This window comes from Syngnathus leptorhynchus, chromosome 10 (assembly GCF_054491065.1).
Source record: "Syngnathus leptorhynchus isolate UIUO chromosome 10, UIUO_Slep, whole genome shotgun sequence".
Lineage (NCBI taxonomy): Eukaryota > Metazoa > Chordata > Actinopteri > Syngnathiformes > Syngnathidae > Syngnathus > Syngnathus leptorhynchus.
Genome location: NC_141204.1, coordinates 3,759,349 through 3,787,344, shown reverse-complemented (window position 1 = coordinate 3,787,344; position 27,996 = coordinate 3,759,349). Strand labels below are relative to the sequence as shown.

The 27,996-nt window shown below is 45.5% G+C and overlaps 2 protein-coding genes across 3 annotated transcripts; one reads left to right on the top strand and one right to left on the bottom strand.

Moving 5' to 3' along the window:
- Positions 1–12: 12 nt before the first annotated feature.
- lzts2a (leucine zipper, putative tumor suppressor 2a) lies at positions 13–21,738 on the top strand. Of its 2 annotated transcripts, none has more exons than XM_085922372.1 (8): positions 13–269; positions 16,776–17,384; positions 17,710–18,330; positions 18,397–18,519; positions 18,605–18,751; positions 18,832–19,314; positions 19,407–19,511; positions 19,584–21,738. In XM_085922372.1, the coding sequence occupies exons 2-8, from the start codon at positions 16,809–16,811 to the stop codon at positions 19,764–19,766; spliced, it is 2,238 nt and encodes a 745-aa protein (XP_085778498.1). In that variant the 5' UTR covers positions 13–269; positions 16,776–16,808; the 3' UTR covers positions 19,767–21,738. The 2 variants fall into 2 exon arrangements, with proteins under 2 accessions (XP_085778498.1, XP_085778499.1); XM_085922373.1 differs by lacking the exon at positions 13–269 and adding an exon at positions 10,210–10,396.
- Positions 21,607–27,501, bottom strand: LOC147049986 (PDZ domain-containing protein 7-like). The gene is made up of 15 exons (XM_085922374.1): positions 27,327–27,501; positions 27,122–27,259; positions 26,866–27,040; positions 26,494–26,670; positions 26,267–26,414; positions 25,787–25,847; positions 24,771–25,178; positions 24,388–24,522; positions 24,203–24,330; positions 24,041–24,132; positions 23,891–23,980; positions 23,711–23,774; positions 23,152–23,509; positions 22,976–23,076; positions 21,607–22,163 (listed from the first exon to the last, which is right to left on the bottom strand). The coding sequence occupies exons 1-15, from the start codon at positions 27,499–27,501 to the stop codon at positions 22,011–22,013; spliced, it is 2,403 nt and encodes an 800-aa protein (XP_085778500.1). The 3' UTR covers positions 21,607–22,010.
- Positions 27,502–27,996: the final 495 nt, after the last annotated feature.

Genomic DNA, 27,996 nt, shown 5'->3' with positions numbered 1-27,996 from the left:
CGGGCTCCCCGGGTGTACATGCCGAGCACTCTCAGTACTCGAGCAGCCTCAGCTTCAGCCTTTTTTTGGACGACAACGAGCGGGAGAACCGCCGGCGGTGGGAGACACTTCACGGTGGGAGATGAACCCAACGGAACTGGCTTGAAAGAACGGCGAGAAAAGTGGAATGTTTTCGTGTGGTTGCCACGGAAGTTCCATTCGGATATACGACCAAGTGTCGTGGTCACTGTTGAAATTGTTGTCCGGAGCTTGAAGACATCTTGTTTGAGGTGAGTCCAACATTCGCTGTTTGTTCACGAAATAATGACTTGAGGTTATTGAACGCAAATATATTGTAGTGTTGCCCCTAATTGTTTGGGGGGAGAGAAAAAATGAACTCAACAAAACTACTATGGGGTTAAATAAGAGTTCATGTCAACGAGGTGTGCTTATTTAGGGGTTTACAAACTGAGGGTTGCGGACCCAAAATGGCCCCTTGGTCAGATTATTTTGTCATATATATTCTTTTAGATATTATAGTGCACCATTTTTTGTTGAGTTAAGATGGAAAATGTTTTGACCCCAGCTTGAAATATTTTGTCTCGTAGTCATGTCCCTTGTATTTATTTGAGTGTGGCAAATAATTCTTTTATTTATCCTGATTTGGTGTGTGCATGTACGTGTGTTTACTCCACGTCAATCTGACTGGAAATCTGTGACTAGCCCACTGTTTTTTTCTTTTTCTGTGTTGTGTTTTTAATTATGTGTAACCAGACACTATTAGCTCCACTTGCTATGTGCAGCTGTTAGTGTACACACACAAACTTCCAATGTGATTGAGACTCCTGATCCCTCCAGCTGTTTTCTGCTCTTATGAAAGCCAAGAGCATTATTGAAAAGGTGGAAGGTCAACAAAGATGTCGGCGAACACCGTTTGTTTTCATGATCCCGGACTGGGCTTACTTTAATATATAGATTACTTTGGAGTTGGGATGGAAGCCTACCAAGGGTTGATTGAATCACGAATAACTAAATAAATAATCCCTTACGGAGTATCTCTTCTCATCTGCATTGAACTCGCCGCCCTTGTGTGAATGGTGGACGAGTTAACATAAAAAAAATGACTTGTTCGAGTGTAAAGAATGCAATTTTTTTTTTTATACCTTTACAGTACAGTCTTAGCATAAATACAGCACGTGCTTCAACTTCTCATCCCGATAGCGTTACATCACCTCTCCATGGGAATTCTCAAGTATCATTCCGCCTCAATACCAAGAGAAGCCATATCATTCTTGGCCTATCACCAAAGCACAGGCTGATGGGGGGTCGGGGGGGGGGCAGTATGGTGGGACACAGGGGGGCAAAGACAAGCAGGGGATTTGCTGGTGCTGGTACGAGGTGATAACTGAGCTCCAGGTTGCAGCAGATTATAAGAAGAAGGCTGGCGGGAGGCGGGCTTGTTCTAATCATCTCGAAGAAGTCGAGCGAGAGCGCCACCACGGTCACGGTCAAGTCGGTGATAGCGACGTGACGGCAGAGTCGTAAAAGTGTCATTGTTGCTTGTTGTGTCGTTGCCCCGGCACGGCTATACTCCCAATTGGAGCGTTTCCACAGCTAAATTCTCGATAAGGCCAATATTAGCTCTTTTAGAATCGGCAAAATTCTGGCGATATTTCATTAAAAATGAACAAATCTGAAATACTGAAAAAAAATGGCCTAACGTTGACCACAGCTCATACATTGAATGGAACTGGGCGGCGCAGGTGTTGCTAAATTCACAGCTGATGCAAAAACCGTCGCCGCTTCCTCTCTGATGGCGTGGCGCCGTCTGTCCGAGACCCCCGGCGGCAGCTTTTGCATAACGCGCTCATTAGCTAAACGACAGGCTTGTCGTCTGCGCTTTCGGGAGCGCTGTTGCGTAACCACAGTTGAACACTGCGACCATCGCTTGCATGCTCGGCCACCTGGGGGCAGTATAAGACAAAAATGCAGGCTGTTTCAGCTCTTTGCAGAGGATAAAGAATATACCCAGACTTGCTAGTGCTGGATGGATTTTGCACAAACTTTTCCAGCCTCACTTGATTTTAATAATGTACCATTAACATTGTATAAGATTATTCCTATCTTTTGTTTTGTAAATAACCCCCCCTCCCCAGCTATTTGCAGAAATGTTGTTTTCATGATGTCATGTAGATCATGAATGCCAGGAAACTCCACCTCACAATCGGTCTTACTTTGTTCTTCTGCTCTTTGCGACAAATACCAAGACCACGCAAAATACTGTGTTCGTGCACACTAACTCTATTCAATGTGTGTGTGTGTTAATTTATTTTTTGCTAGCTATGTTGAAGCTTCCAGTTGTGCTTCTTAAGTCCCTTCAGCTGTCATGTGTCGAACATCACGTCATCATGGACAACTGTGAGAATATTTTGGAGAAAGGCTCTCTGTGTCGCACGCCCTCACTAATACAACAACTGTAAGCTGCCATTTTGGGGGTGACCTTTCCTGCTTTTCCGGGGCTTGTCCCAAATACAAAGCCTTAATTCTCATTGAGTTAAATAAGGTCTTTAATAGAAAAGCCTCATGTTTTGATTCTGTGAAGCTCGAAACCAAGTCCAAAGCGTGAGCACACTAATAAGCATATTGGACACTAAATACATTGTAAAGACTAAATAATGATTTTTTTTGTGGCTGTCTGAGCAGGTTTACAGCTTTTTTTTTATCGTGTCACATAAATTATCGTTTCATCGGCGATTGAGTCTATGGTGCTCCGCGAGTTTTATTGTTGATGTCTTTTAGAGGCAGAACAAATAGCGCTTATAAAAAAAAAAAATGGCGTCCATTGAATTTTAAACACTGCAAGATCAAAGAGATGTTTTCGATTCATTCCCCGCGTCCACCTTTTGTGCTTTTCGACAGCTTCTTAATCAGCACGAGCCCTCTGAAGCCGTTTCGGCGAGGTCGAGCTTATTCCCTCATTAAATATTTAACACCGTACGAGGATATTAAATCGCTAATTTGCGTTGTCCCGGGTACGACTACATTAGCCGCTTCACATTTAACGTGCCGGCGTTGGAAAACGTTGCCAAGCGCCACTGCTGATGTTTGCCAACTGCTCGCTAGCATCCATTAGCGGGCCGGTCAGAACGAATTTGCTCAACGCAGGACACGGCCGGCTTCTTTGCTGAAACGCCATCTCAGCCTGCATCCATCTTAGCCCGTACTCGGTCCCGGCTAAAGCGGTCTCGCGTGTCGCCGAGTGTCAGGAAGCTGATGTACGAGGGCCCGAATGACCCGTGCTGAAACAGCAGACCACACACACACAAAATGCAGGCACGGTTGATGGATGAGGGGAATCAGGCCGGGGGTACGGAGGCCCGGCACCGGAAGATCCAGATGTTTTTATTTGAGATGCGCTGATTTACTAGCCACTATCGTTTCCTGCTTCTTTGGCTCGGCAGCGTAACATTGAGTGATACCTTCATCCATTTGTTGATTTCCAAGAGGGCTCCATCCTCCTTCTCATGTACTTGGCTGGCTGGAAAATATACAAACGGTCATAAACGCAGCTGCCAGTAAGCCGTTTATAAAAACAGACTGTTCAGGTTTAAGGTTAGTGTGAATCATAAATAATTCCCAGACATTTTGTTGAATCAAAGACTCGGTTTTGTATTTCTAGCTTCAGCTACTTGTTGGTTAACGAGAAGGTGTAAACGTGTATCCGGTGCTTGTCTCGCATGGCCAGAAATCCAAAAGATATTGAATTGAAGCCCAAAAAAAATATTCTGCAGCTGTCCTTTCTCGCCTGGAATGGTCTTTCCATTGTAAAAAAAATAAATGGATTTGCTGATTCAGCAGAATGATCTTTTTCAGGATGTTACACCTCCTAAGAGGTAAGCAAGCCAAGATGTGTTGACACCAGATTGTTTGCTCACAAATTCCCTCGGCCAAATTGGAGGATGCGTCTGCCAGATGACCCTGTGGCAAGACCCCCCCCCTCCCCGCCCCTTCCTGTGTCAGCTGACTGACGGGGTTTGTCTTGTCAAATCTCCAGAGGCGCCTGTGAAGTTCCTGCACCGTCGAAAATGTTGGGTCCAACCGTATGTTGTTAACAGTCGATGTGTGTTTTCATGAGAGCGTCTTGGGAATCCGTCCCAGCTTTGGTATCCGTAACATAACTCCCACTACCCTCTTGTGCAAGAGCCCCCCCCCCCCCCCCCTCCTTGTGAATTCCCAAGACATCCCAGAAGGTCCTGGATGGCGTCCCGGAACATTTGGCTGTAGTCTAACATGTTTTATGAAGTGATAAGACATCAATTCAGCAAGCTGTAAAGTTTACTGAGCCGTGGGTAGGACTTTGAGGGCGGAGCTTAATAAGTTTGGCAAAAAATGGTTTTTGTACCCCAACAAAACATCCAGATTTTGATCACTCATTTGATTTGGTGTCATCAAAACTCGCGGACTCATTTGGTAACCATCTCCGTTTTCAACTCCAAATTGCTGCCGGCGGTCTTTGTCATCTCTGCTTTATCCCGCAGAGAATTGATCAGGGAGGATTATGTCTGTCTGTCGAATGGGATTTCTTGGAAAAGGGAGGCACAGAACGGATGACCAAAAAAATGGAGGAGGATGTCTTGTGTGTGTGTGATCAGCAGAAAACTGAAATCAAGTTCTCAGCAGGAGATGCGCCGAGTGTGTCTTTGTGGGCTGAATTTTCAATGAACTCCACCAAACAATCCTTTTCCCAAGCTTCCCTCTGGCATTTGATATTGAAAAGATGTATTGTCTTCTCAGGCCTTTGATATTTATATCATATCAGGCTGGGGACAAGGGGGAACCTCGCTGTGTTCGGGGGTTCTTTGGCATCCCCCCCCGACTCTGCCCACTGTCCAAAAGTGGGTCAAAGTTTATTGGAGCGTCACGTCTGAGTAGGGGGCTTAAGAGGCGTCCTTCGTACCAGGGACCGCCCTCCGCTTTGCTGTCTTGTAACAAAAGACTGCCAGTCATGAGTTAGTCATTTAGAAGTGAACCTCGTGGATGATTCCACACCGCACGCCCTCAGTAATAAGGCTTCTCTTTACACCATCGGTGTCAAACCTGAGGCCCGGGGGCCAGATATGGTCCGTCACATCACTATATGTGGCCCGCGAAGACAAATTGTACATCTCTGACCACTTTGAGCCCATTTCACGTTACCTTTGAGATGTTTTCAATGTATTCATTTCTTGGTTTTGCTGAGAAACTGTCGTAGGTCAACCTGATGAAGGTAAAGAAGAAATAGAGGAAGAGGGTATCGGATGAAATGAGAGCAGTGTCGTTCTGTCTCATTTTTCGGGTTGGGAAGGGATTAGCATCACTTACGTAACACTCGTCCCTCTTTAACTACCAACCCCCCCCCCCCCAAGCCTTCTCGCAAAACCACACGGTTGCCGTTGGCCTGATTGTTAGTCGACATCAATGCAAGTCCACGATTATAGAGATGAAGAACATATTCTACATGATGAAATAAAGTCTCACGGCACTTCTTACAAACAAAAACATCACATGAAGTAGCTTTTCAGGTTAATTGTATACATTCCGCCCTCTAGTGGAAGAGCGTGTTATTGTTGTGTTCACGGTTTAGTCTCGTTGTTGATGTTTTTAATCAATATTAGGGGTGTCACCATCACATCCTTTTAGAATCAAATACGCTATTGATCATTCTATCGACTCATCGGGGAATTCCATAGAAGTGAGTTGAGGAGCACAATTTAGACAGAAACGCTGCCCTCTTGTGGCACCTATAGCCAATTACACCACAGTATTTTATAGCAATTGCAGATTTTGGTGTTGTTTTCGGAGATGTCGAAGGGATGGAAAAAAGATTTTGGAAGGATGAGCACATGCGTTTGTGAAGCGAGCAGAACATACACTTAAAAAAAAAGATCTCCAAGCAAGTTAGGCATATCAAGAAATAGGGGGGAAAAAAAGAGGGGATGGGGAGAGTGTTGGGGCTGGATGGATGAGATATTCTATTTATAGTTTATCCCTGCTGCTGGGTTAGACCGCCTGGCCTAGTGCAGCACAGCTCAGCATCCATGTCAGTCCTTATGTCAGTCTACATTAGTTTTGCACAAACACACACACACACACACACACACACACACACACGCACGATTACTCTGAGGGCGTAAAACGCTGACCTTTGCCACTTAGTCGTGAGTTAAAAGAACCTAAAAGCATTCAAATTGAAATTTCAAAGCTACAGGTGTCAATTGAATATATAGTATATATCCTATTTCTATTTTTCCTCAGGATTTTATTTATTCAGTATACTCGTAACACTTGAAATGCTACAGGGACTTTCTCGCTACTGTTGACGTTGGTGACTCATGGTTTTTCGCAGACAAGGACCTCCTTTGTGTGAGCACTTCAACGTAAATGCGTTCACAACATACACAGGTTGTGAAACGGTCTGCTTTTCATCACACATCAATTCCGCCCCAAAACTGAAATGGGATGGTTGTTCCATCTGTTTTTGGTGACAGCATCAGCACGTGAATGTGTGTGTGTGTGATTGGCATTCACAGGGGGGGGGGGGGGGGAAACGTGACTTGGCTACGACAAAATAGTCCTCCGCAGCCGTCGCCGAAGTCTTTTCAAGTCGTTTCTTTTGAAAGCTCCTCGAAACCAGCGGAGACAGACGCTGACAGATGTTGCAGTCGAGTGCCTCGTGGCAACTTCAGCCGTCCGTTTCATTTGCTTTTTGAACGCGGGCGTCTGTTTGGAGGAAAACGTTTGGGAGAATAATAATAAAAAAAAAAAAAAAGATCCAGACAGACTGAAAGAACAGAAGAGCAACTACGTCGCAGATGCACAAAAAGTATAAATGGAAATATTCCAGACGCCTTTGTTGTTTGTCTTATCGCTTTTATTTCACCTTTACCGTCTGGCGGATTTGCCATTGAAGACATTTGTCTTCTGAACAGACATTATTTTCTTTAAAATTCCCTCAAATCTTTCGTCTATCTTTTCCAAAACGGAAGCTGACAACTGTAGTTCCATAAACAGTGATAGGGGGCGCTATTTATTTATTTTCTTTTATTTACTCAAAGTGGTGCCTTGACATCCAAATTTAATTTGTTATCGTGGCCAAAGCGAGGAATGATTGTCATCCGAATTCCGCCCTCTAGTGGCTCGAGGTGGAAGTACACCAAGCCTGCGCTAACAAGACAGGAGTGAAATATAACCCGCAGATGGATCCGTCCGAACGGCGCTCGCCAACGTCGGTTCCCACACATCTTTTTTTTTTTAGCGCCAAGACGAACGGCTCTCATTAATCACGGCCGTTTGTCTTGTGTCGTAAGTTTGGAGGTCAGTTGATTAAAGCTTGTTCTCGGCTCGGTTGCCAACCAACCCCGAGCTTCTCCGCTCTCTTTTGCCTTCTCCTTTTTTGCTTCTTGTGATGACTCGGGCATCTTCTGCCACGTAATCCCCGTCGAATAAAAGTCGGGAATTGAAGCAGCAAATCATGTTTTATGTACGCGTGCTTACACAATGTGAGCGGGCTGGAAAAGTGGGCCAAGCATCACACGGGGAAAATTACGACAACAAAAAAGCTTGCCTTTTTTTTTTTTAATTTTTTTTTTTTTTTTTTCCAACATTACAATAAGCAGCCGTGGAATACATTAGAAGATTCCTGCTCGTTTGATTAAAAAAAAAAAAATAGGACACTATATTTTTCGATACATTGTAAACAATCACCAAAATTGTTCGAATAAAATGGAAAAAAAAATAGACCTTGACGCCCAACCTCCTCGATGGAGGTAATGATCGCTCCGTCTCCTTGGAAACATTTTCCTCTTGACTTTTTGATTGACAGCTCCCACTTTCTCCTTCAACCTTCTCCTGCCAAGATGGAGTGGCATAACTCTCCAAAATGGCAGAATGCTTTCAAGACCAAGGCTGACCTTCTACAAGATGCGTGACCGCCAAAGTCGCCACGACGAGCTGCGTAACCTTGCTAAGCGTCAAAGTTGGCACCAGATCCTCCTTTTAAGTGCCGTGACCGCTGTGAGGACATATGTTGCCGCAGCCTTGTAATCTATCTAACAGTAGGATTAATAGTCTCACTCTAATCTACGCAGTTTTTGATAATCAGAAGATCAGAATCTGGCCTATTGGCAAACGAAGCTCAAAAACAAAATGGATGACAGGTATTGCAATTAGCAATCCATATATTTATTTTGACCTAATCCATCCGTTTGCTGACCAATCAATCAACCTGCTACCTGACTCGTATTGGAAAGAAATTAATAATAAGTGAAAAAAAAAGTTTGTGCAGAATAAACGTAAACATGAGTTGTTCACATCATCTTGCAGTGCACATTGTCGCCAGATGGGGGCGGTATTACCCACTCACAATCCTCACCTGCTTTCTGCTTCCATAATAATTAGTATACATCTGAAGAACTTTAGCCCTTTGTTAATCTGCGGAGGTTCTGATTAATTTCACTTCTGAAAATTCACCGCAAAACAATTTTCATCTCTAACTTGATGTGATTTGTGTATTTATGGAAATCTGGGCCCCGAGTCTTTGGGTGTGCATGTCACTTTAGAATACAGGTTGAGCCTGACCTTATCATCTCACATAGAAGGGTGGGGGGGTCCGAGATGCACGTTGAGATAAGCGTGTTCGGACAACAACACAACGGCAGCTGTCTTTCCATCCTCCTTCCAGCGTTTCTCCATCACAGGCTTCCTTGTTTGCTCGCGTCCGGGCCCAGCTGTGTCCGTCCTTCAGTAGACCGGAAGGATTTGTGTCGACACGGTCCCTCTCGTAGTACAAATGGCTCCCTGTCCTTTATTTTGGGTCGGGACCCCCTTTTGTTTGTGTTTTTTTTTAATTAAGAACAACAGCACTGTATTGTATAATAAGAGAATGTAAAAAAAAAAAATGATAGTGATCGAAAAATCGGTCGGGATTGGGTAAGTCGTTAAACACAGTCACATACTGACTGTCCGTTTCACTTCTGACATTTTTATTTCTTTACACGTTCAGATGCTGAAAATCAAACTCACACACACACACGCTCATGAACACACACACACGCACGCGGGGCGAAGCTCAAAAGCTTTTTTGTGTTACTCTCGGTGACGAGGTGGCCCGTGTTAATGGCAGCAAAGTGCCGAGCGGGAGAGCTAAAGTGAACTTTCTTCTCACTTGTTGACCACCGAGGGACTCGTGCGAAGTACATGTAAAGTTGAAGTAAAAAGTTGAAGTGGAAAAAGCATACACACACACACACACACACACACACACACACACACACACACACACACACACACATGTACACGTCTGCTCTTGTTCAACATTACTCAGCTCTTACTGGTTGTCCACTTTGGCACTCAACAAGAGTCAGCAGCGTGCGTGCGTGTGTGTGATCTGTAAATAGCCCGATGCTGAAACAGTTGGTGCATTAATCACGTGCATTAGTAGGAGTCAGCCTCGTTTCAGCATCCCGACGGCGGTGGATCAGGTTGCACAAAAGCCTCGGCGTGTGCTTCTTCGCTCTGCTCATCCATGAGGAAAGACGTTGATGTTTTATGACCGAAATCCTGTTTAGACTCCATGAATTACGAGTTGGGGGAGTATTAGTGTTACTAGTGATAGTTGACTAGTAAAGTTTAATTGCACCAAAACTCGAGCTCATGGTGGGCACATTTTTTTTGGATGGTGGTTTAAAAAAAACCCAAAAAAAACAAATAAATGCTTACGCGGCTTTCCGTGCGTCACATTTTTATAGGCGATTATGATTTGCTTTGTAAAGCAACGCCCTCGCTCACCTCCAGACGCGAGATGGAACGTTATGTAATTTATCCCACGTGGGTTCATCATTCCGCCCCATCAACCCCCCCCCCCCACCCCCCGTTGAGAAGCTCCTCACCTTATTAATGTTAATCATTTCAACGCAGAGTGGTGGATGATGATGATTGAATGCAAATGCTTGAATACACAAAACAGACATGATCTTATGCGGGAGTTGGTCGAAAGACGTTGGTCCAAAAAGGGAAGTTGGAGGTGTGTGTATGTGTGGGGGGGGGGGAGTAAAAGATGGAAACAAGAGGAAGAAGAGGAGGGGGGCCGTTAGACAAAAGTAAGGGAGGGAGCGGGAGGAGTAAGTTGGGGGGGGTGGGGGCGGTGCTAATGCAGGCAAGAGGGGAGGCAGCGCAGAGAGGAGTGCGAGCAGGACAGGAGAGGAAAAGAAAAGAGGGGCGTCCGTTTTTGAAAAGTGTCAGGATATGAAGAAGTGTGACGCAGAGGCGGCGGCGACGCCGGGGAGACGTTAACAACGGCAGCACCCGCAGCCACCGGACTCATTCTGACTTTCCCACCCGAAAAGGAGTACAGAGGCAGAGATGCAAGGCTCTCACCGGGGTGAGTGTTTGCATAATCTAACGGATCTGTGTGTGTGTGTGTGTGTGTGTGTGTGTGTGTGTGTGTGTGTGTGTGTGTCTCGTAAAAAAAGTCGCCATTTGCATGAAGACAAAGTTTGCCGGGGGAAACTTTTGTGTTGACGTGAGCTTCACAAATGGAGGCTCTTGAAGACAAAAAAAAAAAAAGTTGCTCGGCTGCTGGAACACTCACACATTCCTTAATGGACTCAACGGGACCGGAAAGCTAAAATCAGAACTCATCTCTGACATTAAATAATAAATGTTGGAAAGTGAAAGCAGCAGTTGGATGCTTTGAGTCCACATACAAACTTTTCATCTCCAACATTTTGGGCAGTAATTGTAACTTAATAACAAAATCAAAAGGAGATGAAATGAAAAGCCTCCTAGAACTCGTGAACTTTTTTTATGAAGTTACTAAAAGAGACTAAATGAAGAGGGTGTGCATACTTGTGCAAACGCATTCTCATTTATTTCCTGGGCTGTCCTGTTGAGCTATTGATTTGAAATTTCAGCCTCGGAAGACCCCCCAAAAAAAAAAAAAAAGTTATTCAATCGGCACATTAACGTTAGGAACGTGCCGGATCGAGACACGTTCCGCTCGAGCGCCTTGTTGTTGTTTCTTATCAGCGGAGATGTTTACAGACGGCAGAGCCGCTCTGTCACGGTGACGTGTTGAGCGAAGGCCGTCATTAAGTGGCGGCCGTAAAACGTAAGGCGCCGTAAATGGCCAGGTGCGAGCGAAACTGACGTCACTTGGAAACGGAAAATGGCGAAGGCCTTGAGCTTTGAATCCAAAAACGGCGGCTTACCTCATCGCCTGCGATGCCGGTCGTACGAAACACACACGCAACCTTTCTGCTCTGACTCATAAATGGACGCAACAATTCACAGGCCTCGTTCCTCCTCATCTTCTTCTCATTGTCCTCGTTTTTTTTTTTTTTTTTTTCCCCCAAGGCTCTTGTTGAGCTCAACCTCCCAAGCCAGGTATTTATGTAAAGCCTAAGCACAGAAGACCGAGAGCGAGCGGAGACGACGAAAGATTAGAAGTGGGCTTGCGGCTTCTCTTCACTTTGCTGAATGAGACTTTTCCAAGCCCGTTCCCCCCCCCCCCTCTTCCTCCCTCCATCTTTCTCCACTTCACCAACGACGTCTCAATACGTCGACGCGTACGTCGGATATTTTCTTAGATGAGCGCAAGTGAATTATACATCAAGGCTAGCACAGTTGAACTGAAGCGGAACACTTATGCAATAACGACTCGTTTAGCATCGCTAGGCTCAACTAGCAATAGCTCGCTGCGACATCTTTGCTAGACCAAAAAAAAAAAACTGTAAGAGAGAAGACAAAAATACATGTAATTAAAAGTAAATGAGTAAAAAGGCCACCCGCCGCTCACATCTCAAGCGGGAGATAACAAGGCCTTTTCTTTCTGCTCTCTTCTCTGTGTTGTGTCCAAACAATGGCCTCCCAAAGCCTGGAGGGGAAGGGGGGGGGGGGGGGGGGGGAGTTTGGGAGGGAAAACTTCCCCGAAGCCCCTTTCACACAAGGCAGTAAAAGCTGGCCTTTCCAATTTTTCTTTCAGCGACTTTCCATCTTTCGAGGTAGTGTCAGCGATTCAAAATTCCATAAAGAGTTGAATGGTTGTCACTCCCTGCCGCGTTGAAAAAGTATTTGCTTCCACGGAGGTCGTCAAAAATTTTAATTATCTGCCGGTTGCTTTGTTACAATCCGTAAATATTAGCTGGGTTGTCTTTCAAAGGTGAATGAGAAGAAGAAGAAGAATCCTTTTTTTATGAGGCCTCACACTGATCTCCTTCCTCAGCCACATTCTGGCCCAGCCTGAGCTACTGTTACAACTCCGATGCAGTAATTTTCCGTTGAAAATAAAATGGAGACTCCTGAACTGTACCAACAGCTTGAGGCGGTGAAAACTCAAGATGGAAAAACGTCTACTTTGTGCAGACGGAGCAAATCTAAATTTAAGCTTCCGATCAATGTGTCCCTCAAAGTGAAACATCTCAAGTGGCATCATTGATTTGCGCCAAAAAAAAAACGTCCACCGCCTCTTTCAAAATGACACCGGCGCTATTTCCGCTGTCTGACCGCTGTCGGGCAGCCGTCAGCGTCTGGAAAAACTCCTGGAAAACGCAATATCCAGCAGATCGGGAATTTCAAGCAGCTTTTTAAAAAAAAAAAAAATTTAACATCTTTCCACCTGCGCCAGAACGCGTCTGCTGAAATGAGCGCTGAACTAATCCGATTCATCGAGTCATCCATATTGACCATCACTTTCAATTATTCCCTTGAGAGAAAAATCAAGCATCTAAAATCAGTTCAAGCTTGAATTTTGCTCATTGAGGCCATTGAGCAGATGTTTTGTCCGCCTTAATGATTTTCCCTCGCCGGGCTTGTAACCTCATTTTCGTCATCCGAAGCTCTCGGCGGAGACACGGACGGGGGCAAGTTGATTTCGAATGAACCCATAAATAAACGTACGTGTCCCCTGGATGACCATCTCCAGACTGCGTGGCCTCACTCGATGTTACTTTTTTTTTTGTCAGTAGCTGGCTGCTCTCGCCCTGAACCCAGCCACGGAGAATTTTTGGAAGGCGCTTGTTGTAGGCTACCAGATCCGAACCAAATCCGTCCATCTAACACATCGACAACACGGGTTTCTGCTTCCTTGACAACGCAAACAGACGGAGAAAAGTCCAGAACCAGCAACGAGTCGAAAAAAAAACAAAAAGTGGACTGCATCTGTTGCCAATTACTACCGGTAAACTTTTTTTTTTTTTGGGAGAGCTTATTCCTCCTCCTTCTTTTCATCTCTTAATCAAGTCCCAGCCGCTCGGACGCTTGATCTCGTAGCTTTTTTGTTCAAAGTTGCAATCAAGCATGTTCCCGTTGCCAAAACGGACAAAGGAGCTTTTGGCACCCATGTGGTTTTTTTTTTTTGCGATCCCAAACTAAGAGCGAGCGAGAGAGTCCAAGTGGGGGAAGGTGACACTAAGCAGCCGCTCAGACAAGACACTCACCGTGTTGGAATGGCAGAAGGAGAATACAAACCTGTTGACTTACTCTCGGGAATCATGGCTGCCACCCAGGCTGTAAAATATAGTGCTGCGTCTTTGACTTTGAGACTCTCCATCAAAGAGAAAATGATCACGCCAAGATCTTTCACCATCTGACAATATTCCTTCCACCTGTGGCTTTTTTTTTTTTTACTCATGCTGTGCGTGCCGCTGCCATGGAAGCAGATTGAAAATCTCACCGCATATCTCGTGGAGGGGATTAAATAGACGGCGGCTCAGTTCCAGGTTTATTTTATTGTTGAAAATTAATCACAAGAGCAAAGAGGTGTCCCGAAAAGATGAATAGTCGGTTTCGTCTCGCTACAATTTGGAATCTGATCTGGCTTGTGTTTCCACTACTGGTTGTACATCATCGGCAGGCAGCGGCGGCTTGCCGATGAATAAACAAAGAACCTCATTTGTGCTGTTGTTGTTTGTCATAAGAAGACAAAAGACTTAGATTTTTTTTTTCCTAAATTCTCCTTTGACCAGTCAAAGCTGGCTTGTGACGCACTACAACCACTGCTGTTGGCTCGAATGTTGCCAAAAAATATAGCTCAAATATCTCGAAAGTTAGTCGTTCATCCTCTTATTACACTCCACCAATTTTTGACATGAAGTTCTAACACAACAACCGAGACGATTCATCGTGGCGTCATTTTTACGTCGACTGTAGATCGTTGCTAGCTAGCAAACTCGGCAACACGTTGCCGCTGGCTACTGACAAAAAAAACCTTGTAAGACGTCGAGATAACGAGCGGCCGCTATGTTTAATGTCGTAATGAGTTGATAAACAAAGTCATCCTTTGGATTTATGATCGGACTAACTCAAAAGTACAAATACCTGACTTGCTTTGGTATCTGAAAGAAGCAGATGTTTGGAACACAGATAAGACACATTTAGCGAAATGGAGTAGCGATGCTATTTGTAATGATGTCTCCCTTCTCCATTGATTTTCCCGCCCCCCCGCCCCCCCCACACTTTGGACATCATAAGGCGTGTGTGTGTGCTCGCCAAACAGGATTAGTGAGTTCTGCTTTTCCCAAGGCCTCTCTTTAGACAAGCAGGTACTGGATGGAATCCTTCAGAACTCCCCCCCCTCATCGTGACCTCCTCCCACTCTGCTTTTGTCTCATGGCCCTCCCTCATTCCCCCCCGCCGAGCCTGGGCTCGGCTCGGAGGTTGCGTGTGATTGCGAGGAACGATGTGTTGCTGCGGAATAATGTGCTTCCGCTCTTGGGAATGGGCCGGCGGTATTAACGGTTTTATAATAATGGGATTATTCGCTCGGCACGGACCCCGCTAGTGTGTCTTGTTATTGGAGAACTCCCCCCCTCCGATAAGCTCTTTTCTGCCGTCATCATCCGAGGCCAGTCGATCAAACGCGTTTCGGTCGGCGTCTCCGAGACGTTCGCCATCGATTCATAGTGCGGAAAGTGACCCCAGGTTGACCTCGGGATAGCTGGCTGCGACGCGATTGGAGTTTATTTTTAAACGCCTCGCCGGGAGAAGAAAAAAAAATATCTGAGCGATTTCTGGCTCTTCAGATGTTTTCTATTTTTAGGGCTGATGACAATGTTTTTGTTCTTTCTGTTTTGTTGTGAAGGAAAGTAGAGATGGAACTTGCATTTCAAGCACAGGATTTTTTTATTTATTTTTTTACCTTGACTGGATAACTACACATTTGAAATGATTATTTTCAGAACTACAAAAAAAAAAAAGTTTAGCTGGAAACTTTTTCTCACAGTCCAAACACAATGACGGGCCTCCAAAGTTCCTGTGGTCCAAATTTGCTAAGAGATGTTCTTAACCCATGAAGGAAAGACTTTTGGAACATCAGAAGGGGAAATTAGCTTTTGGGATTTATTCCTTGAGGGGCCGGAACAAAACAAGACCTTCAGAGGTCACGGTGGTGGGAGGAACCCCTTTCACATCCACTCCTCAGGAGGTCACCGGGTTAGCGCTCAGTGGGTCACACTTGACGTTCTTAGAGGATTGTTAATTCTATTCTGCCTGAGAAGTCTTCGTCAAGGAACTTTGTTGGTCATGAGGTGTTATTATTTTGGTGATGCGAAGCAATAGCATCGCAAACGGGACTAATTATCTCCGGGGACATTTGCACATGTGAGCTCACAAAGCTTTCCTCACAAGAATCAAAGACACAGTTGGTTGATCAATTAGGCCGCCTCATGTTTTCTTCTAGCGTGACTTCCGCACTGTTGGCCACCTTCCTGGAGTTATTTTGGTCTGTTTGGAAATTACAATAGGTTGTTCAGGAAAGTATTGTTTTTATTTCAATGCCTACATCTGTTGCACAGATTGTCCAAAGTTCTTTAGACATCAAAAGTTGTTAGTTTTGGAGGGATGAGAAGAGTCAATACACATATTCAGCAAACTAATCGACAACTATTTTAATCATCGTGTAATCGTGTGAAGCTTTTCTTGAACCAAAAAATGGACCAAATCCAATGTCAGTCTCTTATTGATTTTTATTATCATTTATAAAAACAAATAGATTCTTATTTGCGCTCAATCAAAACATCTACCTTTACTCCGTAAAATCCGATTAATCGATAGAATAATCGATTCCAAAAAATATTTGATTGTGACATCTCTACAGTACAGGCATGGTCCATCTTTTGATGAGTAAACATTTTCTTCAAAGACTTTTTGAAGTTCCGTGCAGGATATCACCTGACAGCTTTTCCCACCGGACCTGACTGATGGTGATGTTAGTCCCGGCAGACTGTGTGTGCACTTTCTATCTGCTTCGGATTATTCCGCTTGACCAGACGGATTTAGGCTTGGCACGACAAGCTGAGGATGTGCGCTCACCCGGCCGGGCAGCCGACACCGATAATGCTATCTGCAAACGGAAGCGTTTAATCCGCTGCCACGCTTACACTTTGAATGGCATCATCACGTTAGCGTCCTTTCATCGCAAGATTCGCATCGGATTGATCGCCGATGAGCTTTGGGGATCGCCGGGTTCAGATGGGGACATTCCGGAAAGGCACGCATCAGCTGACTCCTTTTTTGGCTAAACCCAAACTCTCTCTCTCTCTCTTCCTGCCTCATTAGCGGAATTGGCAATTAGCGTTGTCAGGCAAGTTGTGTTTGCCAAACACGTGAGATTGGATCTGTTAGTAATCTTGTGGCTTTTTTTATTATTATTTTTGGGGCCATTATTAAGAAGAATTATTATTATTGATCGTCCTAGCTTGGACACATTTATTGTCTGCTTTGATTAATATCCAATAAGTTGTGTTCCTCTTCTTCTATCACAGGGTGCGTGGTGTGGCTAACGCCGTCGCGGCGCCATGGCTCTGGTTCAGGCTCTCCCTGCCACTGACCACCCCAATCCCGTTGTCGACGTCCAGCAGCGTCAGCCGCTATCCTCCTCTCCCTCCCCGCCAGCCTCCCGCAGCTCCACCACCGCTATGGGTTCCGTAAGCAGTCTCATATCGGGACGCGCCTACCAGGAGAGGCACTGCCGAGCGGCTAGCGAATTCGCCGCCAAGCAACGCCGCTCCACGCCGGCGACCAGCTGCTTCCGCCTCCAGGATAATACCCTCCGCAGCGCCAGCTCTTTGGAGCAGCTGCTGGTCATCTGCAACCAAGAGCAACATCATCAGGTTCTACCGCCACCGCTGCCTACCAAGAAGCAGCCTCGGCCCGGGAACTCGGCAACCGCCGTGGCTCCCGTCGGCGGGGATAACAGTAACCCGGGATACGTGAGCGACAAGGTGGTTGTCGGAGACTGGAATGACAACGTAATCGTGGCAGCCGTAAGTCCCTGCAGCGACTCGGAGGACCAACGGGACAACAGGACTCTGAATGGCAATATAGGAGGACCTCCCCCAAAGCTCGTCCCAGTTTCCGGACAGCTTGAAAAAGTAAGTCGTTGAAATGATAAAGTGAAATCAAATCAGCTTGCCTCAAAAAAAAGCAAGGGGTCAAAGGTCAGGGACCAAAGATCAGGGAGTCAACAGTCATGGGTCAAAATTTATGTCAGGGGTTAGTAGTTGTGGATCGGGGGTCAAGGGTCAATGGTCAAAAGCCCACATGATCTTTTTTTTAATTACAAAAAGCCTTAATATACATGATCATTTCTTTTATATTAAAAAAAAGTTAGATGTTTGAAGTTGAACAAGTTTAGGCAATGAAACCAATTTTTCTGTTCTAGCACAGCTGATCTTCTCCCGTTTTTGTGCTTTTCAGAATATGGAGAAAGTGCTGATTCGTCCAACAGCGTTCAAGCCTGTCGTCCCCAAGAATCGCCACTCGGTGCATTACCTGTCCCCGCGACCCAGCGGCTGCAGTCTGTCAGAGAGCCAGGGCAGCCTCAACCTCCTCCTTCCCCTCGCCGGAGCCAACGCGGCCCCCGGCGGCGGCGGCGGCTCCGCTTCGGAGGAGAAGCGAGACTCTTTCAACGCTCGCGGTAGCCAGTCTTGCTCCATGTCAGACTCTGGCAGGAACTCCCTCTCCAGCCTGCCCACTCACAGCAGCACAGGCTATAGTCTGGCCCCCAGTGAGAGCTCCAGCTCCGGGTCAGCCCACCCGGAGTCCGGCCAGGTTCTGGTCAGAAACACATCGGGTGGGATGGGGACTCACGGTCACTCGGATAGCGGCCGTTCGTCATCCAGCAAGAGCAGCGGATCGGGCTCGCTTAGCGGTCGCGGGCAGCCCCTGTCGGACAGCGGCTCGTGCGGCCACTCGTCGCCACCTGTGGAAGGCTACGAGGTGGTGGTGAGGGACCTGGAGGAGAAGCTGAGGGAGCGCGACATGGAGCTCCAGCATCTGCGGGAAAATCTTGACGAGAACGAAGCCGCCATCTGCCAGGTGAGACCTACGACTGACCAAAAAGTGAGAAGATCCATTCAACCTGAAATGCTTTTCCGCAAAAAGGTATACGAGGAGAAGCAGCGTCGCTGTGAAAGTGAGATGGAGGAGCTGAGACAGAACTGTGCCACCAAGATGAAGCAGGCCTCTCAGAAGGGCCAGAGGACACAGCAGGTCTTACAGTTGCAGGTTGGCCATTTTGTGTCAGATGATCTGCTTTCAATTTTGCCGGGTCAAGTCTGTACAAAGCCACTAATGGCGGTTGTGTCGTCAGATCTTTCAGCTACAGCAAGAGAAAAAGAAACTGCAGGAGGACTTCTCGTCTCTGCTCCAGGACAGGGAATCTCTGGAGAGGAGGTGCGCCACCATCCAGCGTGAGCAAACGCAGCTCGGCCCGCGGCTGGAGGAGACCAAGTGGGAGGTTGGGACATCTTTTTTACTTGAAAGTGAAGAAAAAAAAAAGAAATTCAAGCTAACGGCAACAAAATCTGTTTCCATTAGGTGTGCCAGAAGTCAGGCGAGATCTCCCTGCTCAAGCAGCAGCTGAAGGAGATCCAATCGGAGCTCAGCCAGAAGGCCGGCGACATCGTGGCGCTGAGGGCTCAGCTGAGAGAAGCCCGATCCGAGCAGCAGGCCGGCCAGGCTCGCTGTCAGGAGGCCCAGGCAGCCGTGCGAACGCGTTCCCTGGAGCTGGAGGTGTGCCAGAACGAGCTGCAGAGGCGCAAGAGCGAAGCCGAGCTGCTTCGGGAGAAGCTGGGCCGCCTGGAGGACGAGACGCTGCGTCTCCACGACTCCCTGACGGCCGGCGGCGGCGGGAAGGCCCAGTGCGTCGTCGGCCTGCCCCTCCATCACGGGCGGGGCTTGTCCGGGCGGGCGGGGCCCAGCCCCTGCATGTATCGGGACGTGGACGACTGGCGAGGGGAGAGCGACGAAGCCAAGGCGCTGAGGCAGAACGCCGAAACTCTTCTGGGACTCCGACAACAGGTGTGTCCATTTCTGGACAATAACAAAAACTACATTTGAGTCATCAGTTGGATGGATCTGAACTCGTGAAAAAAAAAAAATCACACTTTCAGGTGGACAGGCTGAAGGCTGAGCTCATGTACGAGAGGAGGACAAGCGAAGAGCAGCTGTCTCGATTTGAGGATGAACGCGGGGTGTGGCAGGAGGAGAAGGAGAAGGTACAAATTCCTTCAGTCTTGACACAAGTGGCTGAGTGGAAAAAAAACAAGTTTTTGTATAAATACCATCAGGTGATCCGCTACCAGAAGCAGCTGCAGCAGAACTACATCCAGATGTACCGGCGCAACCGCGAGCTGGAGCGAGTGATGCGGGAGCTGAGTCTGGAGCTGGAGAACAGGGACATGGACGACTACGAAGTGCACAGCGGCAGCAACGACATCCACTTTGAGGAGATTACCGCCACGGAGATTTAAAGAAGACAAACGACGCCGGACCGGGAAAAAAAACAAACAAAACAAAAAAACAAAAAACAGGACGGCTGGCTTTACCTCTTGAGCAGCTCCCAAAGGTGCGTTCTTCTTCTACTGCTGCACTCCTCGTGATCTTTCATACAGTGTTTCACCTGCACTTTTTTTTTTTTTTTGAAAGACTTTTATTCCACCACTACAAAGTCAGCACAAAACCTTTTTTTTTTCTGAAGCGGTGAGAAGTGTTTAAATCAGGAAGGATTGTTGGAAACAGCAAAAAAAAAAAAGAATAAGTCGACCACATGCACATTTTTTTTTACGGTAAACAACAGGGCACAAGCATGCTTGTCATGTGATGAGAACACCTGCTACTTAATGTTGTGTCTTGTAGTCTTTAAGGGGGAAATATTAGCCCGAGCATGCTAACATAGGTTCTTCTCATTTGGTAGTACCACTCCAATCCTTTGGAGGGCGATAGTGAGACAAACAATTTGCTGATGCTGCTTTTCCCTACTCGAAGAACTGCAACCTTAATGCACTCGGAGCAGCGACGCATACAAACAAAATTGTTCAGCCAAAAACGTATAATTCCGTCTCATGAAAGTCAAAAAGCTGATGGAAATTGCCTCTTCATCTTGCTCTTAATTCCACTGTCTCTTTTTCTGTAGACCTCAGTGCTGCCAGGCATATTGTGGCACAACGTGGTATTGCACTCTAGTTGCGGATCTTTACATTCAAATTTGAGGAAATATTTTAAAATAGGATTTAATTAACAAAACTGTTTGTATGTCTAAGTTAAAATCTAAATGTAAGTTAAAATAAGCACATAGTAAGATTGACTCTTTTTTTTTTTTTATGAGTAGACAGGCAAAACTATTTGTAGACAAACATTCAAAAGTCAGTTTTCCTTACTGCGTCCCAGTGGAAAGAAAGTAAAACAAGTGCAGCTGTTTGTTGCTGATTCTTCTTCTCTTTGTTTTGCCTCCTACACACTAAAAAGTATTTTTAGCAGCGCTAAGGAACTAAAAACAAAGTTTTATTAGTCTCACTGCTTCTTCCTCTTCAGGCAGCCGTTTTCATTTGTTCCTTCCAGCGGGCTTTATTTAGCTTCCAGCAGCCACTTGAACTTGAGTCTTCCAAAGCTTTGCGAGCTGAGCCAATCACAAGGCACATGTAGACAAACAATTCTTTCACTTCCAACGTCCTTAGCACTGCGAGGCAAACGTGCGAGCGCACGAGGCCCACCGCGTTGCACGACATTTTCTTCGACCACTAGAAAATACAACGCAAACTTTGGCGGCAAAGATGAACCATTAAATCGCTCCACAAGCTCAGCTTTAATTCTGATTATTCTTATTAGCCAGCATGAGAAAGCTTCAATTTTCTAAACAAAATATATATTGAAAAAGGAGATGAATATCAGGAAGGGTTGTATATTTTTTATATACATATATGAATAAAGCACCGACTAATATTTTTTTTTTCCTGTAGCACCGTTGTCAGTGCCAATTCTATCTATGTGAATGTCTATACTAGAAATATATGCAGTAGGCTAAAAACAAAAATGATTGAGAGAAAGCCCCCAGAAAAATTAACCTACAAATAATTCTAATAATATTTTGTTCATATTTTTTCATGAAGATAACGATTCTCGACTGTTACTTCTGGTTTTGAGTGTAAATATGTAAAAGAGTTGAAAGTATAACACATATTAGCCACTGTGACTATAGACCAAAGCAACCTAACTCGTTTTTTTTTTTTTTGTGGCTTCGTTTTGTTACCCTTTTTTACGTTAGCTTAAGTTACGTCACACTTGATTCAAAAAGTAGACGTCGTTCATGTAAATGTGTACATTTCTTGTATAAATGTGTGAGTTTTTTTCAGTAAAGAAGTTGTCAGAACAATCGATTCGAAAAATATTTGCTAGCCTGGTAGCATTTCTCCTAAACAAAGTAAAAAAAACACATGAATTATTAAATTGTGTCATGGCCTGCCTGTTTTTTTTTTTTTTTTCCTAAATCCTCCTCATGTGTAATTAAAGATCCAAAGTGGCTGATTGCTCCCAGAACAGGCAGCATTTGTGCCAGACAAAAAAATCCTGCGCTGAAATACTGAGCAGCCATTTTGCAATCACGGTTTTAGACATGAGCTCTAATCTGGCCAAAAATCTCATGGGGCAGTTTGGGATTATCTCCTGTAGCCGGATGCTAACTTTACAAATGACACAGTCACTTTCTGCGGCATTTCATATTAGTGGGCGGGCGTCTCCTTCGGGACCTTGACTACTAGTACCATGGGCTCTTTGCCCTTATTGCTAAATGAGCGGCGAATGGCGTCGACGGCGTGTTGGTGAGTGACGCCTTGCAGACTCTCGTCGTCCACGCTCAGTAGTTCGTAGCCGGCCTGTGAACGTACGCAATGTATAGTTTCTTGATGACATTCTTAAAAAGCCTTTAATTAAAAAATAAAAAAAAGTTTGGCTCAAGAAAGTCTACTTAGCTTAATGCTAACAAATATCACACAAGCTAACGAGTATTGTTATGCGATGCCCTTTGAACACTTTTTTTATTTTTATTTTGCTGCTATATATAAAAACTGTTCACATATTTTCCATTTTGCTCCTTGTACGATCAAATAATTTATGTCAGACTACCTTCACCTAAATAGCAGATGAGCGCACACACACTTTCCTGCAGGATACGAGCCGTGTGTAAAGAACTTTCGTGTTGACAGCGACTTCCTCTGATGTCATTGTCATTTTTTTATTTTTTTTTTAAAGCGAGGATGCACCTGTATGGTGACCATTGTTACATGTCCACCAAACACCTCTAATTCCCTTTTCCTCTCCCTGCATTTGTCAAGAAAACAGATGTAGACAGCCATTTTATTTGACTCTCCCTATTGCACATGTCCCTCGTGGTGGCATCAAAAGATTTGGCTCCATTTACGCAAAGAGGGGATTAAAAAGTGCATTAAAAAAAAGTAATTTGTTTGAATTAAATAGATGACAACCTAATCTGACCTCCATCCATTTTATGCTCATTTGATGCATTCAACAAGATTAATGGGGGGGGGGAAAATATCATCCAGTAGGAGGATAGTCTAAATTGTAGTAGTGCTAGTTGGAAAACCACTGATTACTAGTTTTAACGTCTTGTCATCTTGCTGTTTATCTTGTAACAAGTGAGGTGAAGTTAGCAAGATAGCAGTGCTACCTTGAGAGCGGGATTCATTGAAGCGGCTCCTCCAGGGAAGACGCTCTCAATCTTGATGACAGGCTGAATTCTCGACTCGACCCCTCCAGACACGCTAATACCTGAACACACATTTTTTTTTTTTCATGTTCTCATCCTGCTTGCTTATTTATGACCTTGGTGTGTTTTGTGCTCACCTAGCGACGGTTTGGCTTTGGAGATATTCAGAGTTGAGATGTGGTAGTCTGATGGCATCTGGGATTGTCCGTTAAGCGTGACGGCGGGGGGGCTGGCAAAAATATCCTTCAGGGGCGTCCTGGTCCGTCGTGGCGAGGAAACGCGTATGCTGACTTCAGCAAAGTCCTGCGGGCGACCGCTCAAAGTGGAGTCTGGACTCGCCTCCCTCCTCGTCCTCCTCACGGGTGACCTTCCTCGCTCGACTCCTCTAAGGCCGTTGAAGGACGAGGAGGAGGAGGAAGAGGAAGAGGAGGTGAAAGTGTCGACAGGTACGTCCAGCAGGGGGGCGAACACCTGTGACGGAGACAAAGTCAGTCCCTCCATGCTGTCAATCGCGTGAGCGGCCCGTGGCACGTTCTGTACAGGCTGGAGAAGGAAGCCGCCACGAAAGTCTGAAAACAACACAAATCATTCCAAAATACATTTAAAAAAAAAAAAAAAAAATGATGCTGCTATCGATTGTCGACATCACGGAACCGCTCGTCTTTGGTTAACCACAAAACCGTTGGTACCTGGAACGGGCGTTACGAGATGGCGTCGTGGGGTTCCACCACGAGGGGAACGTAGAACTGGAGAAGGAACTAAAAGAAATAACACAGATTTTTTAAATTTCATTATCGCTATCATCAATGTGAAAAAAATCGCAGTTAAATCTGCTGACCGATTAATCGGTCTGGTCGTCGAGTGTCTTTCTCCCCTGCTGGATTCTTGAGAAGATTGTAGGCCTGGACTTCAAAAGGTATCACCATGCTGTCAAAACGGCCCAACTCGCTCGGGGGAATCAGCATCCTGTATGCAGAATCATCATCATCATCATCATCATCATGATAGCTGCTTTCCATGTAGCACCTTATATCTCGAAGAAGCAGTATCTTCTCAGGCCGGTCCAAGATGGCCAGCAGGGGGCGCACCAAATCCTCCAGAATCTTCTCGGACAGAAACTGCAGGAGAGTCAATTATTTGCCAATTTGTTATTCGACACACTCGGGAACATGGAAGCAAGAGACTGACCCGCTGACAGTGTCTCATGACGGCGGCCACCTCGTCCGGGCTGAGCAGCTTGTTGGACATCTCCTCCACGTGCCGCAAGGACGCCTGCTCTCCTTTCAGGCCTACGTGGGAGGTCATTCCATTATTCCCTTTTTCAAACAAAATGATGGAATACATAGTTAAAATCTGTCATTACGTGATCTGACCTTTGGACGGGCTCCTCTCTTTGCGATCTTTCTTGAAAAAGAGGTTGAGGAAAGTTTTGGAACGCTGCAGTTTGGCTTGCTTGTCATCTGAGCTGTGTGTCTTTTTTTCGACTTTTTTCTTCTGCTTTTGCTCCTCTAATAGAAAGACAATCAAGAAACAATGGTCAGCATAAAAAAATATATCAATAAAAATATATTTATAAATAATTCCTACATATATGTTTGTCAATAATCTTGTTAATAATAATAATAATAATAATCTTAAGTTGAATATGTGTTTGCTTTTAAATGTTTGACATGGTAATGTGGCTCCGGGAACTAGTTGCCTCATTAGCTAGTATATAGATATTTTTGATTCTATTATTTATAACTTATAAAATCACCTGACAGGGTGATGTGACTCTGGGAGCGTCTGATGGGCTTCCGAGGCCTACTTAAGGCCATGAGGACCTTGGTCTTGGGACCTTGGTGTCGTCCTCTCTCATCCCCGCCCACTTCTCCCTCCCCACGTATGACGGTGTCCTTCAGGAGCAGCGTGGCGCCGATTGTCCGGCTAGGGGCGGAGGATGCCTCCGTCTGTATGGCCGTGTCAGCGGTGGTGACGGCAGTGGGCCGGTTCTCCGTGGAGATGGACACATCCACCATGTTGGAGCCAAACACTGGAGGAGGGAAGAGGAGCTGGGAGAGACCGCTGAGGGAGCTCACGGGAGTGCTGGATGACAACGATGAGACGGACGAGTGCGAGTCGTAGCCTTGGGAGGACCCTGACGCCAACGCTGACCCATTGGAAACTGAAACGTGACACATTAGACACCATTGGACTTTGCTGACGGACGTTTACAACCACTTATCTCAGATAGTAATTATGTTTAGCTTAATGCTAACAAACAATGCAAAACGCCATTGACGGGCTAATGAATAGCATTTTTATAATGGATATTTGAAGATAGATGCCAACAGGTATATATTCTTTATCCTCTGCCAAAAGTATGATATGCTAATTACCGTTAGCCAATCTATTTGAGCATAAAGCTAGCAGACTTTCAATCACTACACGCATGTTATCATCCCCTTGTTTGAACACACGCACAATCCCAAGGCTGCGAGATTTAATTTTCACAATGTCCTAACCGCTTTGTGGAGATCAGGAGCAGTCTGACCTCTTGTCCTATTAATCCTCTAATCCTCTCAGACAAGACATGAACTAAGAATGATCTTCATGTATTTCTTTATTTATTTTCCCCTATTTAATTTAACTCTCGAAATGTTCACAATCAACTCCAAGAGACACAGATGTCAGCGGTGGGATTGTTTTCTTTTCAAATAACTTCATGACTTCAGTATTATGGGTATATTTGAAAATATGACATTTGCCTTATTGTGGAAAATTTGAACATACGTTTGTCCAGCCAACCGTACTCTGCCACCATCTCCTTATATGCAGGATATCTTCCAGCTTCCTGTAACAGCACCAACAATTTACATTGATGTGACGTATAATTCTGTAGATAGCAGTTGAGAAAAAAAAAAAGAAAAATATTGTAGCAAAGTATCCCCCATGAAAGATCTAATTAAATATTTACAAAAAGCACATCATAGGCCAATTTGAATCTGATCCCTGACCGCTTATCAATAATGAAACGGACGCACTTTGCAACGTGCAACTTGAGATGTGAGAGGGCACAAAATGAGAACGGCAGCTCTTGAACACATTTGGTGACACACTTTCGGCTATTGTGTGCTAACAAAGACAGTCCTCCATCACAGACTAAAGTCTGGATGGACACTAAAGTCAGGCAAGTGAACCACAGTCAGTGAGCTTTGGTCCAACTGCTGATATTGCATCCACCATTTGAAGAAAAAAATAAATAAATCTCACCCTAATTGTTAACATAACATGCGTGTGACTCTTCAGGACCTCCACGGCGTTGCTGTGTGTGATGTCATCAAAGCTGACCCCATTGGCTGCCAAGATCTGATCCCCCATTTTGATACCATGCTGCTCCGCCAGCCCACCCGGGTCCAACCTGAACATGGACATAAAAACTTTTAAAAAAGGGAACCCGAATTAGAAACCCCTCATCAGAAATTGAAGATGATGATTACTTTGAGACGTAAATTCCCAATCCGAACTCTCGTCCTCCTCGGATGTTAAAGCCCAGGCAGTAATCGTCTGACGTGGTGAAGAGATGCACTATCCTGCGGAGGGCGCTATCCGAGCTAGTCTCTGACGGCGTGCGTCCAGCCTCCTCCACCACCATCCTCCTGTGAATCAGGTCCACCCTAAAACAAAAAAGTACAAACAGAAGTAAAACAACCCAAGACCATTTGCATTGAGAGCAAGTGGAAAAATATTTTGGGGGGGTTTATCGACATGTATTTATCACTCACAAATGGCCTAAAAGTGAAAGCAGTAATCCATCCACTACTGCAATACAACACCAAGACGGCTTGGTAGAAGCTCATATGGCTACTCACCACGTGGTCTTCTCCTTGGAGTAGCGTATGCCGGGAATCTTTCCCACGCGTCGTACTACCATCCTCAAACGGCTGTTTCCAGTCAGGACCTTGACGGCACTGCTCATGGTGATACTTTCCAGACTTACTCCGTTCACCTCCACAAGTTTGTCCCCCACGGCCAGGCCGGCTTGAGCTGATTAGGGGAACAAGTCGGTAGATAGTTACAATGAGAGAGGTTGGTCGATATTTGTAATTCCGGAATGTTCACGCTGACCTGCTGAACTGTGGTCATCCACTTTACTAACAAAAATCCCCAGTCCATGTTCAGACCCGCCTCTGACGCTGAAACCCAAACGTCCATCCACAGTCTTGTCCACTGTCACCGTGTGGATATCTTCACTGTCATCTCCTCCTGAAAACAGCACAGAGGTCAACGTGAGCAATTTTATCCCACAAGTAACGTACTCGAATTGTCTTACCCTGTACAGGAGCGTTGATGAGGATGACTCGGCCCATGGGTGAGGAAGACCTCCGTCTGCGTCCTTGTTTTTGTTGCCTCTTCAGCATGTAGCTGTGGGACCCCCCGGCTTGTCCTCCGTTGTGGACGTGGGGGTGCCCGCCCCCATTTGTCATCTCCCTCTGGGAGTGAGCCATGGTTTAAATGCTACAAGCCTTCTCTCAGTCATCCAGACTTTTCAAAGTCATTTAAAGGAGAAAGTCCACTTTTTGGGAGTGTGTGGCTGCCTTTGGGTCCATGGTGCTGCTCTCTTTCTGCTTGTGCAGTCCAATCAGAAATGCATGGTGGTTCCCTCATGCATGTTTAATTAACAAGGGTGTCTGATATAGTAAGCCATCCCGGGAAGATCCTGTGTCCTGGGGACTAGTTAGTCCATTTCATTCAATAACTACTTGCCAGGGGCATGAAGTAATGGAGTACAAATACATCAGTCACTGCCTGAGCACAGTGTAGCTGTATTTAACTTTTTAATTCAATATGTTTGCATTTCATCTTTATCAAATTTTATAAATATTAATGTTACTGTTATTTAGAGATTGACGTATTTTTTTTATTAAGGTTATACGTGGTGGAGCTACTGTAAACAACTTACAGTGGTGGAAATGGGGGCGGGACTTGTTCGTGACAATACG